The 19,026-nt window shown below is 42.6% G+C and overlaps 1 protein-coding gene across 3 annotated transcripts in view; it reads left to right on the forward strand.

Moving 5' to 3' along the window:
• Positions 1-18,357, forward strand: part of LOC135698556 (nuclear receptor coactivator 6-like) — a 56,870-nt gene extending 38,513 nt beyond the window's left edge. For 2 of the 3 annotated variants that reach the window (XM_065218586.1, XM_065218587.1), the window contains exons 4-5: positions 37-6,522; positions 18,268-18,357. In XM_065218586.1, coding sequence (XP_065074658.1) covers positions 37-6,522; positions 18,268-18,323 — 6,542 coding nt within the window. In that variant the 3' untranslated portion in view covers positions 18,324-18,357. The remainder of the gene's footprint in view (positions 1-36; positions 6,523-18,267) is intronic. The other variant, XM_065218588.1, reaches the window with a different exon arrangement.
• Positions 18,358-19,026: the final 669 nt, after the last annotated feature.

Below are 19,026 nucleotides of genomic sequence, written 5' to 3' on the forward strand. Positions count from 1 at the left end.
TTAACTTTGGTTCAATTTGTTCTTTGACTCGCGCAGATAATTCCACCCCTGCGGGGCCAACTTCTGGCAGTGGTGCTTCAAGTGGCTTAGGAGAGTTGACTCGGATACTCTCCCAACAACAACAACAACAACAGCAGCAGCACCAGCAACAGCAACAACAACAGCAACAGCAACCTACTCAGTTGCAACACGGGCAGCAACAAGCTTTGCCTCAAGATGCCGTAGCGGGTCCTTCGAAAGCTACTCCTCCCATGCAACCAAAGCCATCGGTTGCGTCTGTTGCTCCAGTTGCCACAACGGCGGCACCAATAGTCAATGGTCCCATTGCAGCGGAAAGCACTGTGTTCAAATCACCCAACACAATATGCCCCATGGATGGCAAGTTGCCTGTGCATGTGCCAAATGTGGTGGATAGCTGTGAATATCCCTTTGAAAGTATGACTCAGGCTAGGGTTATTCAACGGAGGGAAAATACGCTCGGTATGGTTCCCCCACCTGGTCCGAGCGGTGTTCCGAAACCACCCCTGGTATCATCTGGTGGTAGTCATTTTGTAGCACCAAATCCACCACCACCGCCTCCACCTTCATACCAAGCGGCAGTTGCGGCTGTAAAAAGTGGCCCACCAACTGCGACAGGCTCGGCTGGAACAAGCACTACAGGAACGATTGGGAACGTAGCAATGACTAGTCCTTTGTTGGTGAATTTGCTACAGAACGAAAGTGCTATTCCGCAAATAGGAGGACCAAAGACAGCGCCGATTATCAAACAAGAACTCATAGCGGCCAGTGGGGCGGGGACAAGCGCAGTGAAAACTCCCGTTGTAACGGGAACTGCGCCGAATTCTAGTGTAGTGAATATGATCAATGACAATGAACTAATTGTGAACAGCAGTAGTGGTCAAAATCAGAAGACATCGCGTATTGCAACAAATAGTAGTAACAATCCAGTGAATCCAGTGATCAGTAACAGTGGTAGCGTCACAGTGACAGTCGCCCATACGATATCCGCTGCTGTGACGTCAAATAGTGTCACGAATACACAACAGACAATATTAGTGAACAACAGCAACGCTGGTGTTGGGCCGATGGCAACCGGAGCTGGATCCGGACCAACGATCAGTGCTAATGCTAACACTAATCTTAGCATAACGACAAACAGTAGTAACATAAACAATACCGCTAGTAACAATCAGAATGTTTTAAATGTGCCGCCTTCTCTAGTAACTCCACCAATGTCAGTGCCTTCTTCACATAAAAACGTTAGTGTGCAACAACAACAACAACAACCAAGATTTAATCTCGGCCCCAGTGGGGCTCCCGTAGTAAGGCCTTCCACTCAGCAAACCTTAAGACCGCAGGTGATAGGAGTTGGATTGGTACAACAACAGCAGCAACAAGAACTGCATCGACCACCTCATCAATCGCAACAACAACAAACGCATTCCCAGTTAAGCTTAAGTCGGTTTCCAATCCAGCAACAGCAACATAATGCCCCCTTCAGACAGCCTCAGGCAGTGCAACCACAACTACAACAACAACCGTTCAATCCTCGATGGGCTGCCCCAAACCCTATGGACTCTGCTACAAAATCCAGCTACCAGGAATTCACCCGATATCAGTTGCAGTACAATCTTAGTCAACAACAACTGAAACACCCACAACAGGGTGCATCAGCAACTGGCGGGGATCTTCTAGGCCTTGGAGACCTTCCGGATTTGGGGAAGAACGATTTAGATTCGCTCCTACCGGCGTTAAACTCTGCCGATCTAGAGGGAGCTTTTCTGGATGGGCTGGACCTTGATCTCGAGCAATCCCTTGCAGCCACAGGCGGGCTTCCGAAGCCGGAGCGAAGATGGAAACAGCAGTTTCTGATAAACCCTCTCACCGGTGAGCTAGAGGAAACCCAAGTGGAAGAAACGGAAGAAAATGACGAGGACGCATCGAAGAGTTTTCCGGAATTTCATTCGGAATTGTCCAATTCGTTGTACTCGGACGATGACACGTCGTGTAGTACGGGCTTTTCAAAGTTCACCTCCGACATTAGCGACACCGAGCGGTCCAACACAATGGACGGAGCGGGTTCGAGTGGATTTTCAAATGCCGTTCCCGGGGCGGTCACTGCAGCAACGGTGGGAAAGCTATCCAAAACGGGAAAGGTGAAAAAGGATAAGCTGAAGGACGGAACCAAGGGCTCTGTAAAAAATAAAGAGAAGAAGCCACGGGAGAAGAAATCGTCTTCTTTGAAGCAGGTAAAGACGAAAGCAAAAATTGTAGCCACGGAAAGTGGCGGTGAATCTCCCGGTAGCCAGGAAAAGATCAAGCTTAGATTGAAGCTCGACAAGTCTGAAGCCATCAGCGTAAGCTTGGTACAACCTCACCCGATCAGCGGCGGTGTCGGTGGCAGTGGTTTGACCAGTAGTAAAAAAGTGCAATCATCACAAGTGCTAGGAGTGACTCCCGGAACGCTTAGCGGGATGGGGAGTATTTCCAATCCGTCGGTGGTAAATATTGGTTTGACGTCACTGCAGGCGTCATTATCTACGAGTTCGCTCTCTTCTTCTTCCTCGTTGTCCGTACCTGTTGGCAATGTCATGCCACAACAGTTGCAGCATCCATTGTCACAGCAAGTTCTCGGTAGTACTTTCACTGGTACCAATAACAGTGCCGGTATCAGCACTGCCAGTTCGAGTCTTCAAACGCAATCTCCCGCTGGCGAGGAGCTTCGAGTGCCCCCTTTACACATCAGTTTACGAGGAAAAAACTCTGTGGTCATAAAAAATTCGAAAAAGGATCGGAAAAAGAGTCAAAGCGGTGGTGAAGAGGATAGTGATGGGAATAGTTTTCAGCTGAGTAGGAAAAGCTCCATCAAACGAAGTAGTCATTCCACGGACAGCCGACTAACGGTGGTAATGACTAGCGATGCAAGCATTCGGTTAAAAGTCGATGACGCTGCATTGCCTGGGACGTCCGGACCTTCTTCGATGCCATCCTCACCGAATCATCACAACCACAATAGTATTGGTAACAGTGGAAGCAGTAACTCGCTGACTACGTCGATAGCTGCTGTTGCCGGTCTCAAAGCTAAATCGAATAAAATGGAAGATCTGAATCAGCCATTGACGGCAAATGACCTGTTGGTCCCGTTGGACCAGCAACATAAACGTTCAGCGCCGGACTTAATTCTGAGTCCCAATGGAATGATGTGTCCTGAGAAAAAGCGACGTCTTAGCACTGGTTCTAGCACGAACCAGCAACATACGGGCGCAACGGACGAGTCGAGCATAAGTGCAAGTAATAGTAGCAGTAGTAGTAGTAGTAGTGCAGCCACCAGTATAAATGAAATCAATGAAATTTACGAGACACTGATCTCGAACACCGTAAGTGGACCTATTGGGTCGACAAACGTTGGCACGTTGCCACACTCATCCCTGTTAGCAGCGGCAACGTCGTCAGCAAAAAACTTGAAGAGCTCCAGCACGAACAACAGTATCAACAACAGCGCGTTTGGCAAATGCATTAGCAACAGTAAGAACTTGGTAAAGCCAGCGCAGTCGAGCCCAACGACGTCGTCCGTGTCATCGCCTGGAGCTCTGGCTGCTGCACCGAATACTAAGAGCTCGACGCAGTCCTCAACAAAACAACCATCGTCATCCCCTTCGTCAGAGACGGCAAAAAGTGGCAAACCGCCGGGAAAAGGTGATTCCGACCTTGCCACAGGGGATACCGATGGGAAGGACAATGAAAGTAACAAAACAAGCAGCAATACAGCAACCACTACCTCAGGTTCAGAAGTGTCCATCAATCAGCGGATAAACAACACCCATCTACACCATCACAATCGTCCACCGGAAAAGCCTGGCGATTCACCCGCTAATACGTTAGAACAATCCATCAGTCAACAGCAACCTCCAACGATAGCCAGTGCCAGTGGACATTTACTGGCGCAAGGGGTACGTGGATCACCCGGATCTCAAGCACAAGGTGAAGACAGTGGAATTGAGTCTATGGATGCTTTATCGGAGAAAAGTCCCCATCAGTTGTCGCATAGTCCTCAAGGCAATGAGCCAAACAAGCTGCTTCGGATGGATAGTCCCAAGGATAAAGCGATACCTGCAGTAGAATCAAAAGAATCATCGAAAGATGACTCCAGTGGCAATAATAACAACAACAGCCACTCAAATTTGGACGAATACATCCAAATCGAAGCGGAACTGGCAAAGATGGAAGGCCTGAACGATATTGCAGCCACCGAAAGAACAGCCAAGCTGAACGGCGATCATTCGACTTTGATGAAACCCAAGCAGCAGGAGTTGGACCTTTTAGATCACAATGCTTTGCTAAAGTATGATGGGGCGAATCTTAGCAAAATTCTGGACGACATTGAAGACGATGAGCTGGTAATGTCGGAAGAACCTGCCACGAAAGGGAAATGCATTGAAGTGTCTTCCAGTGAAAATTCAACTCTAAAGCAGCAGCAGGACTCGACAACCACGGTGGTCAAAGGAGAAGAGGCAGAAGACTGGCTTGCAAATGCGGGAAATCAGCAACCAACACAACAACAACAACAACAACAACAGCAGCAGCAGCAACAAAAAGGGGAAGCAAATGTTATACTCACTAGTAATAGTAACAATAATCTGACGGACAAGGCCGAGATCAAGCTGGATACCAAGCAACTCGTGTTGGATGATTGTTGTAGCAATAAGGAGGTGTTAAGTTTAAAAAGCGAATGTGATAGTAAAATAGTTGAATGTAAAGCTGTAATTAAAAATGATCCCGATGAGGCTATCGTTAGTAGTATAAAGCAAGAACAAACCTGTAACAAAAACAGCACTAATAATAGCAGTAACGGCAGCAGCAGCAGCACCAGCAGTAGTAGCAATCCATTGAAAGCGAAACCAGTGATTACGACAGAAACGGAAGGTGATAAACATAATCCGACGGTTAACGTTGCTGCATCCGCTGAAAAGAAAGATGTGATAGCTGACGGTACAGTTGCTGTTGTTGAGCCAAAGCCACGACATGAACAACCTCCGCTCTATAGCTATTCTAGCGAAAAGGCTCGCGAACGGCGATCTGCTGCCAACATCACCGCTTCCAATTCTTCTACATCGTCGGTGGTTGAGATAATAGACTTGGATGATTCCGGCAAGTCTAATGATCTGGAAGTTCCCCACCAGTCCGAACAGCAGCAGCAGGAGCAACAACAACAACAGTTACAACAAGAGAATAAAGAAATTCATTCGCCGTTGTCGATCGATATTCCTTTACATCCGGAATCGGCCGAACATCGGATAAGAACGCGAGCCTCCAGTAAGCTAGAAAGTCCGCTAGAGCCACCCAAGCAGAGTCCGTCTATCGATTCGCCGGCTGCTGAAAGGCTGAAAAATACCTTGAAACACGCTGCAATTGCTTCGAACATACCAACACCAACCGCTGCCGCCAGTGGAGATCGGCTAAGTCCAAAAACCCTACCGAAAACTGGTAAACGGAAACGTCAAGGATCGGAAAGTTCGACCCAGTCCTGTGTCAGTGATGACATTCTTCCGAGTCGGACGAAGAAACCTCGAAAAGCGGCAGCTGCTGTAGTGGCTGCCGTGGCGAGTACTGAACGACAGAAGAAAACCGTTGCTATTCGTAGTGCACAGCAAAGAAGAACAGTAACAGAAACACCCTCTTTGCATGTGCAAAGTACGCCAACTGCACCAGCTTCGACGGTAGAAGATTCATCGGATAGTGATGAACCTTTGATAGAGATAGCGGGTAAATTTCGTAATACTAAACTAACTAAACCAAGTTCTTCTTCTACTACCACTTCTTCTACCACTTGTACTACTACTTCGACTACAACATCATCATCAACCTACTCCTCATCCTCCCCCACAACAGGTGCCAGTTCGGGATCTTCGTCTACGACAGCGTCAGCGTCGAACGAAAAAGAAAAGACCCTTCGCAATCATAAGGCGTCGACGGGAGCAAAAACAAGTGGCACTTCGCAGAACTCATCGTCGTCATCGTCGACCAATAGCGTTAGCTCGGGGGTTACAGCGGCGAATGCTGCCGTCTCTCACAAACTAAATGCTCATTCCGGTAGATCTGTACATAATGCGTTGTCGTCGCCATCGGTTTCAGCGACGGCAGCATCCCCGGGTACGAATACTATCTCAACATGCGACGACAAAATTAGCACTCGTAGAAGTGTTCGGATGACGACGTCTACTCTGTCGACAGCTGCCATGAACAGCAAAGCAAAAGCGCACTCTAATCCAAATTCTTTGACCGCAACCGGTGCAATCGCGGACAATCTTCGTGATTCAGCGCATCACCATGCTGGTGCATTGCACCCCAAGAATAACCATGCAAATCATCAGCACTCGTCGTCGCCTGGCGGTACTGCGAAAGGATCTGCACCGGTGTTGGACGGCAAGATTGCCGGAGCAGGTGTCAATAGTGTGACGTCGGTGACCAGTGACGCTCCCCCTACTCCAGCGACGGAGGTACGACGGAAAACCAGGAGTGCGGGTAAGTTGTATCACTTTTTTTTTTTTTGCATATGCTGCCGGTTTCCGCATATCCGTCCCATAGTGAAGATCAGCAAGCCGAGAAAATCGCAATTTAAAGTTTGATTCGTACTATTGCTGTGTTTCCAAACTTTTTCAAAAAAGTAGAAGGGTCTGTGCCTAGGGGCACGAACGGAAGCTTGACGTAGGACCGCTAGTGGACGGAATAAATGTGAAGAGCATTTAGTTCTTTTAATTGATCAATTATCTATTATCTCAACTCTTTCCGTTTTTGAATTGTAGGCGTACCAAATTTGTAGAAATCTTTTTCAAAGAGAAAGTTGATTAAGAGAATCAATCAAAATCACTTGCACCCCTGCTTCCAAGTTTGGTTACAAGATTACAACTCTGGAGAGCATTTTGTGTGGTCGTTGGGGGCTTGTGGTTCTGAATATGGACAAACAAGCACAGATAAATTATATTCCAACTCTTTACTGATGTAAGCTTGATGGCCCTGAAAAGGGCCGTTTTATTGAAGAGTACATCCATGGCCACTTACGCTTGGCGTGTTTAGTGTAGGTGACAGCATCACGGACCTCATTTTTCAGGAACACCTTCAGCACACCTCGTAGATCAGGCCGGAGATACGTTTGACACCACCATGGCGAGCCAGACGACCGATGGTGGTTATGTCGAAGAACTTTGCGATGACGCTTGGCGCCTCCTTTACCAGACCTTTTCCTCCTTTGCCACGACCAGTCAATTGTTGCTTGTTAGGTGTGAAGGAGTGGACTAGCCACCACCTTCCTACTGCTGCTATTGCTATTCACCTCGCCGTCGGAAGCGAAAATGAGCTAATGCCATACAGTAGCGCTCGTTTAAATCTTTTCAGGTTAAAGCAGAATGATGTGCAACCAAGTGGTATAAAAGCTACAAAGACTCCTCCCATTATGAGTAGTTTGCTATCAAGTAGCGACACTGGCTCTTTTCCTTTTGCGTACACGACGAATGAGAACGACCCAAATTTGAGTTTAGTTCACTCATAATCGCCAAAAGTGCAGGAACTCAGCGATGAGTAAATGTGTCTCATGGTTTCCTGTGGAAAACCTAAAAAATCTCCCTAGCAGCACACATGTCACTGAACAATTGTGGTTACTTGTGTGCCACTTATTCCAGTCAAAATCAAGTTGCAGCAGCTTATTTCTATCGAAGTGTGCTGCTTGGGCTGCCAGAAAATGAGGAAATTGACGACAATTTTATTCAGTCTCGGAGTAGAACCAATAGACTGAGTGAATCCAATCTTTACTTTTCTCAATTTCGGGAATTTTTCCCTGGAAAATCCTGGAAAAACCTGGGAAAACATGAGACAAATTGACTCATCGCTGAGTTCCTGCACTTTGTTTCTTATTTCTGAGATAACTAAACTCAAATTTGGGTCGTTCTCATTCACCGTGATATCACCTTGAAAGATATCGGCGCCGGTGGTTAGCGTGATTACCTCTCACCCCAGCAGGCCTGGGTCCAATCTCAGTCGGCGCCACCGGCATGTTCTAAGGCATAACATCTCTGATCACGCCTTCCTTCGGGAAGTAAAGCCGTTGGTCCCTGGTTGAGTTGATGGGTCGATTGGTAGGGTCCAGGTGTGAGAGCTGCCTTCCTGGCGTCGGTAGCATTGGAGCTCAGTACGGAAAACAAATCTCGCGTCACTTTTCAATAGGTCCTATCTACATTGATCGATTCTCTCCATCGACACTCTCTTTCGTAAATAACTCGCCTTCACAAATGTTTCCTGCCGTTTTCGTCGAATTAGATGATAGATTGTTGCTTCTTCCATCGAAAATATCCGGCCGTGGCGATTCAAAGTTGATCAAGGTTGATTCAAAGTTGATCAAGGTTGATCAAAATAATTTGTACCCCTGGTTCCAGTTTGATTACATGAGCATTTTGTGTGGTCGTTGGTTCTGAATATGGACAAACAGGCAGATGAATTCTATTGCTGTAATAAGGTTGGTGGCCGGCCCTGAAAAGAGCCATTTTGTTGCCAAAGTTGGTGATGATTTAACCTCCGAAACCAAACAGAGTGCGTCTCTGTCACTTCAAAACGCTTGGCGTGCTTAGTGTAGGTGACAGCATCACGGATCTCATTTTTCAGGAGCACCTTGAGCACACCTCGTAAATCAGACCGGAGATACGTCAGACACCGCCACGGCGAGCCAGACGACGGATGGTAGTTATCTCGAAGAATTTGCGTTTGGTTCTGAATATGGCGATGAGTGTGCAAAATATTACGCAATTCCATCTTTCCTATTCGCACGCTCCCGAGGATCGGAGGCGAATGCCACTTCGACTTGTTTCGTCTACTTACTACTCTCTGACGACTGTGCTGGGGAAGCAGTATATGCAACAATCAATACGAAACTAACGATTTTAAATTGGCTCACCACTTTAGTAGCCTATTGGTCCCAAGCAAACGATTAACGTACCCTATTCTAGTTGAAATTCTATTACTACACTATGTTTGTTTTGATTCGCTATGAAAGTTTGACAGATAACATCAGGGGTGTGTGGATTCATGCAGAACATGCAGGGGTGAGTGAAATAGCTTGGGACTGCTTGGGACCGTTGTTCTGGTACTGAGTGAGCCAAAAATAATAATGATTTTCTTCGGGACCCAGTAGTCTTAGAGTTACCTCTATGGTATATGCATGTAGGTAATTGGTGGATTTGTTAGTTAATTCGACGCTTTTGGACAATGCTGGACATTTACCAGTTTTTCAATAGTTTCTTGTTAAAAATCAACATTCGAAAGCATTGTTATCGATGCGTAGCCATATTTCTGATCGATTGGTGATAAAATTATTGAAATTGGACCAGGGGCAGCTGAGTTATTAACGTTCAAAATCTTTCTTAATTTGTTACATGTTCCATTTTCGGTTTTCACAAAGTGTACCCCCATATAGAAATCAAAGACGTAGTCCTACGTCAAAAAATTTAGTTCATCCAGTATTATGAAAATATGGGGTGATTAGCTACCATTTCCATTGAAAACATAATTTAGACAAAAACGGCTATGGGAGCGACATGCTAAAAGCGGCAGTATAGTGGGTGGGTAAAGGGATTGAATATTTATGCGGTGTCGGTTATAGTCGGTGCGGCAACATTTCGGCATACCTCATTCCACTTCGGCACATCCCCATTAAAGCAGTCATTCGGCAGCCTTGTAGATGTTTTTTAAAGAGCAAATCTACCAATGCCAAATGATGAATCGATCAAATTTTACCCTCTCCGAATTTGCATATTTATGGGTATTGGATTTCGACTCATGTTTATTTTTTTTAAAATAGCGTATTCGATATTTTTCAATAAATCATTCCACGAAAACGGTTCTTCTAATCTAAATCACTTCTGAGACAAAGTTCTAGGAAACTGTATTACCTTTTGAGAAACAAAATACTGTAAAAATACAAATTTTGATCAAAACATGAAGATGTTTTTAACAGCTTGATCAGCTCAGAGAATCAACTAACTGAAAATTTTCGGATAATGGTATTGCTTGGATGGATTTTTTATTGCTTGGAGTAGCAATTTTATGGTTGAATAATGATCCAAAGATACGTACACAAGCATTGCATTGACAGCCTAGAATACTCAATATTCAATAAAGCCACTCTATGCTTTATTCAATTTGCTAGGTCTTCATTGTAAACCTGGTTAGCTCGGAATATTAGCTTCTCGAGGAAGTTTTAGTATTGTGATGTTACTGCTATTGTAATTCCCAAGTCCATAGGCAAGTTATTTCGCCTTTTTGACTACCAGTGTTCTTAAGTTCTGATGAGGCTCGTATAAGGCAAAAAGGGCCACTTATTCGGCTAATTGGTTACTTGGGTTGAGATGGAATTAAGGTTCAATTTACTTTGATGCATTTTGGAAAAATTCAAATGCAGTTTTTTCGACGCATCATTTCATATTGCAAAAAGCTAGCGTCATTTTGTGTAAAATAGCAAAAAGAATAGAATGACGCGAGCTTTTTGCAATCTGAAATGAAGCGTCGAAAAAAACTGCATTTGAATTTTTCGAAAATGCATCAAAGTAAATTGAACCTTAACTTACAGAATTTTGGAGGTCAAAGTGCTGTTTCTACGATTTCCATTCGGAGGAATCTAATCTTGAATTAGTGTTTGATTAGGCGTATTATCCGAACTAATTTTCGTGCGGAGGTGGGTCTCAATCAAAATGTACTCAACGGAAGTGTTATAATTTTAAAATTTACAACCATATTGCCAATAAACGACGGCGTGCTTAAGAAAGTTATTTACGATATGGTCAAAAATTTCCAAAATAATAGACGTCGAAAATTTAGAATTATAAATGTACTATTTTTGGCCATTTTCAACCAGCCCGTCAATTTCCGGCAAGCGCTTCCAATAATTTTATATTACTATATTATATTTGTAGTTCTGTGTCAAAATTTCAGCTCAATTGTTCGTAACAAAACATTGTTGCAAAATGCCAAAGTGTGCTAGTTGGTATGAAAATCGGCCTATTGTCCTATTTTAATGACCACAACTGTATGTGATTCCTAATCTTCTATTCGTTGTTCCCTAGTTTAAAGTGGTTAAGACTAGGGTCCTAATGCATGGTCATTATCGGTGTCATTGCTTATTTTTGTTGCTAAGTAATTCAATTTTGACTAACAATGGGGCGGTCTTTGGAGGGTGTTCTCACTTTTTGAAGACACCGAAAAAAGTTAGCATGTAGTTTCCATTGAAAATGCACTTGATTTTCATCCATAATCAAAATGAATGGAATTAATATGAATTTCACATAACATTATTATGCGATCCCTTTAAATTTATGTGATCTTGCAAATGAATTTCATCGGCCTCATAATATTCATATGATGTTGTGGTGGGATTTGCTGCTATGTGATCAGCTAAAAGCTATGTAAAATTCACATGGATTTCATCCATTAGATATGTGATAAATTTTTTGAGTGTATATATAGCGGGATCTTTTAATTATAATCGATTCCTTGTGATGAAGGCAAGAATGACAACTGTATCAAAACCGAATACATATTCATTTCTCAATATTGATGAAGTAGGTGATACGACATGCACTATACTAGGGACACGGTGGTCGCAGTGGTTTTATGTCCCGAACGGAGGGAAAAAAAAGTTTAAGAAGTCTGAAGACAGATTGCCGAAATTTAATTTAGTGCTTGCGCCACAATAACAGGGCTGGTAGCGAGTCACTTTTTTTCAATCCAAAAGCCTCCTTTTTTAAGACCAAATCACTAAAGTCTCTTGTTCTTGTAATCAGTCCCTATTTTCAACTTTTTTTTTCAAGATTGATCATTCTTCTTGTAGGATCTGAGAGTCCAATCGATGCTTACATTTTGTTCTATAATTTTCGAAGGTGTTGTGCTTCTTTAGAGCTTTTTGACGTTTAATCGTCTTGATCTATCTACTGGGTGTATTCATTTGGCGAAATATCGATGAACATTTCAAATGGTCCTATCTGCTTTGATCGATTCTCTTCATCGACTTTCTCTTTTGATAACCACGCCTACGCAAATGCATTTTGTGCTATTTTTGCCACACAGTTAGATAGCAGAAGTTTCTATCTTGTGCTTAGAATGTTGAATATAGCAGGGAATGCTTTTGAAGTTGAGTTATTAACGGAAGAGAAAGTCGATGAAGAGAATCGATCAATGCAGATAGGACCTTTTGAAATGTTTATCTAGAAATCTTGAAATCTAATAATTTATTTCTTAATATTCCATTCGAATGCCCCTCACTAATTATGACATCGAATGGCAAACTACATGTGACGTTTGCTCTTAACCTATAACCACAGACAAACAGACATAACACATTGAATATTTCTCACCGTAAAACATCGTTGCAAACACATTACCGCCATCTGTTGAGTACACTGTGGTTGGTAGTACGCTGAACAGATGGCGGTAGTGTATAAACAGTACCAACTACGATACTTTTAAATTGACCGTTAAATGCTTGTTTACTGGTCGCAGTGGTGTTAGGTCCCGAACAGAGGAGAAAAAAAAATGCTTGTTCCATGAATAACTTGCGAGTGTTATGTTTTTTGTCTGTGCTATAACTGCTTTTTAACGGGGCTACAGCAAACGAACGCCCAGTTAAAAACAGCTCAGTCAGCGAACAAGTACTGTATCATGGAAATTTCAATAACTTAAAAATATTGCGAAAATTAAGCTAAGTTGATTAAAGAACATCAACGAAGTGGTGGCATCTTGGTGCAATTAATAAACAACTAAGATTAATGATCAATAGAATTAGAATATTGCTTTTGATTCCAAAAACTAGTTGAATTAATTTAATTTCTGTTCGATTGCAATACTCTCAAATTTAATCTCGTAAGAATAAGAAATCCTCGGAAAAATTCTAATTAGAATGTTCGATTGACTCAGATTTTGACAGTTCATTTGGCTCAAAACATTCTCTTCGCCCATCTCTCCCTCTGATTATTTGTAGTTACAACAAGTGCTGTAAATTCTCAAAATCATTTAAACATTTTTGATGAAAATGAGAAAAGTAGCTATTCGCTATCAAAGGGGACCTCCTCCGAATGGGTGATATCAGTTGCTTAGTCATTTGACGAAGGCTCATTCTCATTTGAGAAACGCTATATATCATTCAATTGAGTGTAACCTACACATAAACGGAGCTCTGGTCGACATTCCGGCGAAAAAGCTAAGCCAACCCAACACCAACCTGACTTCTACCAAACCCCAACCCGATGTTGATCCGACATTGATCCGCCACAAACGCAAAATTGACCCGACAACAACACGACATTGTGTCGACATCAACCTTAAATTTGCCTTGCATTGATCCGACGTCGGGTCGACTGGTCTGTTCAGGACCATTTTGCTGGGTTTCTTCCATACTCTACTGTCGTATATCAAATGATAGTGAGTGACTCAATTGACAGTGACAATGAGCTTCGAATGAGAAAGGGGCTCTTCAAATAATGGTCATGTGAGAATTCGTTTACACAGAATTGATTGAATGGTTGTATTGGGTTCATCTTCAATCGAATGATATGAAACTTTACAGCACTGGTTACAACTAGTGCTGTGACGAGGTCGTAGTTATCGATAATATCGATATCGATTCTCTGAAAATATCGATATCGGATTTAGACTATAGTCGCTATATTTATAGTCTGGCGGATAGAATATCGATCTATCAAAAAGTGGAACCAATTCAATATATTGTACACCAACAATTGAAAAGGTACTATCAACTTTTATACACAAAACGTTGATTATGTTTTCCTCGCCAACCGATCCCAAATTACCAACATCATCGGATAGGGGAAACTTTCCCCAGCCCAAAGATGATCGTGTTGGTCGTGATTTGCTCGATTCGCTATTTGACAGCTCAATTGGTTCCCGAGATTCTATCCACCAGACTATACATATAGCTAAAGAGCCTGAATTTATAAAGAGGCGACATCTTATCCATTTGACTGGTCTTCTACTCGATTGGAATGACTTTTCCTATGACTTTGACATACAATCGATTGTTCCAATTTTGACATGTCGTCTCTTTATAAATTCAGGCTCTTTAGGTATAACATGTTGCCAAACACAAAAAGAAGTGTCATTGATACCAAGAGATATTCCAAATGGACAACAATTTCGCAATACTATCATAGATTATCGTTAATATACTGCCGTTATACGCATAAGGATTGCATACACCGAAAAAAGTTTTCATATAGTTTCCATTGGGAACGCACATGATATTTTTCCAATAACAAAATTGATGATTTTCATCTGAAATTCACATAACATTCATATGATCACATGAATTCTATGTGATAAATCACATAACTTTCATTGGACACGTAAGGTTCATGTGATTTTGTAGTGCGATTCCCAATATTATGAGATCACATGAAAGTAATGAGAAATTCATTGGAAATGTAATTTATTTTTTGAGTGTAGAACATGGGACAGTTATGCGTATAACGGCAATATAGGATTTTTAAATATCAATTATCGTATCGATAATTTAGAGCCGATATTAATCGATAATATCGGACTTATCTATATCGTCACAACACTAGTTACAACCAACTTAATTACTGGCTGTAGTTTGAGGAAGGTTGTTCATTTTAAATGTTAATTAGAGTTGCAAACTTGTGGTTGCTCAATGCTCAAAATTACTCAAATAAAATGATACCGCATGCGTGATAATGTTTGCACCATTGAGCAATTTCAAAATTATAAAAATTCGCAAAAATTTCGTTTTCGAGTTTTTTTATTTATTCAAAGCTGGGTACTGCGGAGTCGACCAATTTTATTTTGCAAGCCAATGGAAAACTGCTTGAAAATGTTCTGAAGTTTAAAACTGATTTGCTCTTTCTCAGTTGATTCCCGCCAAAAGCTCTGAGCCAGGAGTGCTCGAGCCCCCATGACTCTATCAAAGTTTGTTTACATACATGTTTCGCCAAAGTATGTTTTACTGTAATTGAAAACTCAGCTGCCTCATAAAAACTATACTGCTTTTTATACTTTCATCACTGAGCCTGTTGGTTTTTATCTTTGAGCTTAACATTAAGAATGTGTTATGAAAAAGTATAGATCATTTTTATGAGATTACAATGCTTTACGGTAGATAAGAACAGTAACTGCATTTGCTGCTTCTGAATGTTTGGCTCCCGCTTGACAGTTCGCACTGGCTCCCAAGTGACAACCACCTTGAGTGAGTCCGCAGTACTCAGATTCAAAGGGGGGATGTTTCTCAGGGCCTCATAGCCTAGCCAGTAAAGGCACGGTGCTACCAAACCGGAGGCGGCGGGTTCGATTCCCGGTCCGGTCGAGGGAATCTTTTCGGGTTGGACATTTTCCCGACTTCCCTGGACATAGAGTATCATTGTGCTTGCTGCACAATATACAAATTCATGCATTGGTAATAACTGTGGAAGTGCATTTAGAATACTAAGTTGAGAGCACGCAATGAGCTAATATGTGCTAAGCAATAAGCTTGAAATGTGAACAAGAAGAAGAAGAATGTTTCTCTAAGACTCTTAAACTATGTTAATCATCGATCGAGTTTCCACGGAATGCACGGCAGGTTCTAATAATGTAGTCTGGATCCATTTCTCTCCAGGTAAGGGCCAATGTTTGTCTGAGGCTTGCTGTACTCTGATGAAGTTTGGCCTTCATGACGCGCCATATTGAGTAATCCAGCGGATTAAGATCGGGGCTGGATGGCGGCCACATATCCTTCGCCCTAAGAGATGAACTAGCCTAAAAAAAAGAAAAAAAAATATCCTTCACCCAGAACGAAAGATGTTCCAACCACTTCTGAGTGCGATTCGAGGTGTGACACGGAGCCCCATCTTGTTGAAATACAACATTTCGGACCGTACTGTTCTTTGATCCACGGAAGAACATACTTACTTAAAATCCCGATGTAAACCTCCGTGTTGACCTTGTCCCTTCTGGAATGAACACCGGGTCCATTTTTTTTGCCATCGGAAGCCACCAATGCAAACACCATAACGCTAGCAGGATGCTTGGTCAAATACACGTTCTTGTGCTCGTCGACCACGTCTTTTACCGGAAGAGAACTAATATACCGGTCGGTTCTGGAATTTGAAACGGGATCGACGGTAAACATGCTCTCGTGCTCAGGATTACCGGATTTTTTCGCTTAAGGAAGTTCAAGATTTTCTTGCATTGTTCGACTCGTAGCACCGGGACACTCACTCCCACGGCGATTGAAATGTTTTTTTGCGACATTGGCGCGTGGGACAAATCACGAATACGCGCCACTTCGTCATAGTGCAACTGTAACAAAGTAAATCATTTTCTTTTCTACACAGCCTACTACGGTATGAGCTATAGGTTACGTGCATCCAAAGAAAACCAAGGCATTGTATGCACAGGTGAAACGGGAACCTTATTTGTACGATGATGCAAATATTATCACGCGTACGGTATTTTGATGATGTTGGGCCTAATATAAATTCAACTGAGATCCTGTTGATGGGTTGATAAAAATCCATTTCCGTTGAGGGAAGTTGTTAATTGTAGCAAAATTTAACCTCCAAATGGGTATGTGCGTTTCTTAATAGATGTTACACCTAACTGTGTCTGGCACAATTTAACCTTCGAGTATATTGCACCATCTGCTCGATCAAGCCTTGTCAACAACAAAAAATCAATCCATTGAGCGTATTGGCGCGCCTTTGCAAGAATGGTGAAGAGAGTTATTCCTTATTATGTTCTTAACAGCCTGATTAACACAGCACAGATAATCAACTAAATGAGAATTTAGGATTATGGCAAAGACATCATATCAAGAAGACTGACAACTTTGCTAAAATCCAAGCGGCAAATACAGTAGCGCTGCGCTTGAGTGAAGGTGGAAGCAACGCATAGAAAAATGAGCAAAACACAAACCTTTCGAGTGTACCTGTCTCATAGCGTCCGTATGAGAAGATGGAAGAGTTATTACCAGTCTTCTTGATATGTTGTCTTCGATAATGGTCTTGCTTGGATGGAATTTTTTTGATGGCTTGGAGCAGCACTTATGATTGAGTGATGATTCAAAGATACGTAGACAAGCATTGCCTTGACAGCATAGAGGGGCTTTATTGAATAGTCTAGGTCTTCATTGTAAACCTTTTTAGCTCGGAAAATTGGCTTCTCAATGAAGTTTTAGTATCCATGAGTTGATGGGTCGATATGTAGGGTCCAGGTAGCATTGGCACTCAGTACAGAAAACAAGATCGATGGAAGAAAAAAATCAAGGAAAAAAATATTAGTAGGGTAAATGACGGTTTCAGCACCCATTGACTGTTTTCGGCAACCAAAATTTAAACGATAATTTCTCTATATTTTATCACCAGAACACTTCGCTGTGTGTATTCAAACAATTCCCTAGTCTTTCAGCATCAACCTTATCTGATTTTTACAACTGAGAATACGCATTTTGCCAGGTTTTTCTCGAAATTAATCATACACACTCCTAAATGTGTCTGATTTCGAGTTGCCGATAATAGAACAGTTGGTTCAATTGGAAAGGTTGCCGAAGAAAAAGAGGTTGCCGACAATAGGCACACTCACCTGAGAAGTTTGAGGCGTTGTAAAAACTTTTTCAATCAGTTGAATTGGATACAATCAGCATGCAGCAAATAAATGTAAACATACAAATACGTCATTCGTGTGCGTGATGCAGATAAAATGCTAATAGAAGCGTGGAAGCTGCTTACATTGACGACAATACGTAAATTCCCCTATTTTGATGTTGCTGCTATTGCAATTGAGATGAAATTAACTTACAGAAGTTTGGAGCGCTGGTTTTACGATTTCCCACCGGTGGAATACGGCCGCAAATTAGTGTTTGGTTAAGCGTGTTAGGTGTTATCCTGAATAATTTTCTTACTGAGCTGGGCCTCACAATGTGATCAAGGGGAAAAATATATAATGGAATTAAAGACAAGTGTTTAACATGTAAGATGTAGGAGAACTGGGAGAACAGAACTCCTAAAGGTTTGAAATTTGCCATGCAAAGTACCTCTGCTCGTATTATGGAGTCAATCGAGGTAAGAAACGGATCATGAGCTTGCTGAAAGCTTTAAGCAGTTAAGCGATTTTTTAATATTGAGATGGCTGCAGTTTCCTTCACACATCACTGTCAATCATTCAAATGTCTCGAACAGCTCTAAAATTAAAACCGTTCCCTTTTCTCACCTATGCTTCCAGGACTGGACACTACCACCGAAGGACGCCGGAGACGGGTATCCCGCGACAGTAAGTGACCAATCGCTTGCGCCTCAGCCGAGAGTAATTGTAGCGACACCGGCAGCGGTCGGCGTCGCAGCATTCGTCAGCTGTACGATTCACACCAGCGACAAAAACGCCGTTTCCTCTATTCGCACTTTTTCGAGCAATCGGATGATGACGAAGATCAAACCGAGTTTAACGACGACGACGATTGTAGTTATAATGGTGAGCTCGGAGAGCACAACAACAACAACAACAACAACGTAGTCGTTGATGTAATTGGAAGTGAGAGTGGTATTATAGAGGACGAAAACAGCAAGGAGACAAGTATCTGTGATGATGATCCGTTGCTCAGCGAAGAGGTGGATCCTCTTTCAACCAGCGGTTCAGAACAGGTGTTGCTCGGTGGGGCGGCGGCGACAGCTGACGTTAGTAGCAGCAGCAATGGCAGAAGGGCGGTAGTTGAGGCGCAGTTCAACGGGAGAACCACCCGGTCCAAGCAGAGTGCGGGCGGCGGTGCCAATATTGGTGGCACCGTTGGTGCTGGAGCCCACGAGGATGAGGATTCTTATGCTAGCGAGATCATTCTTACGACCAACAGTGATTGTAGTTTGGATGAGTTTGTATCGTCGGATGACGACAGTAATCTGGAGATATCTGTGGTAACTATTTCTCTCTATTGATAAATCGGAACAGTTTAATTATTTTTGTGTGTGTATTAATGAAATGACTGCTGGT

Source organism: Ochlerotatus camptorhynchus, unplaced genomic scaffold (assembly GCF_037179485.1).
Source record: "Ochlerotatus camptorhynchus isolate MF236.1 unplaced genomic scaffold, CSIRO-AGI_Acam_v1.1 ptg000090l, whole genome shotgun sequence".
Lineage (NCBI taxonomy): Eukaryota > Metazoa > Arthropoda > Insecta > Diptera > Culicidae > Ochlerotatus > Ochlerotatus camptorhynchus.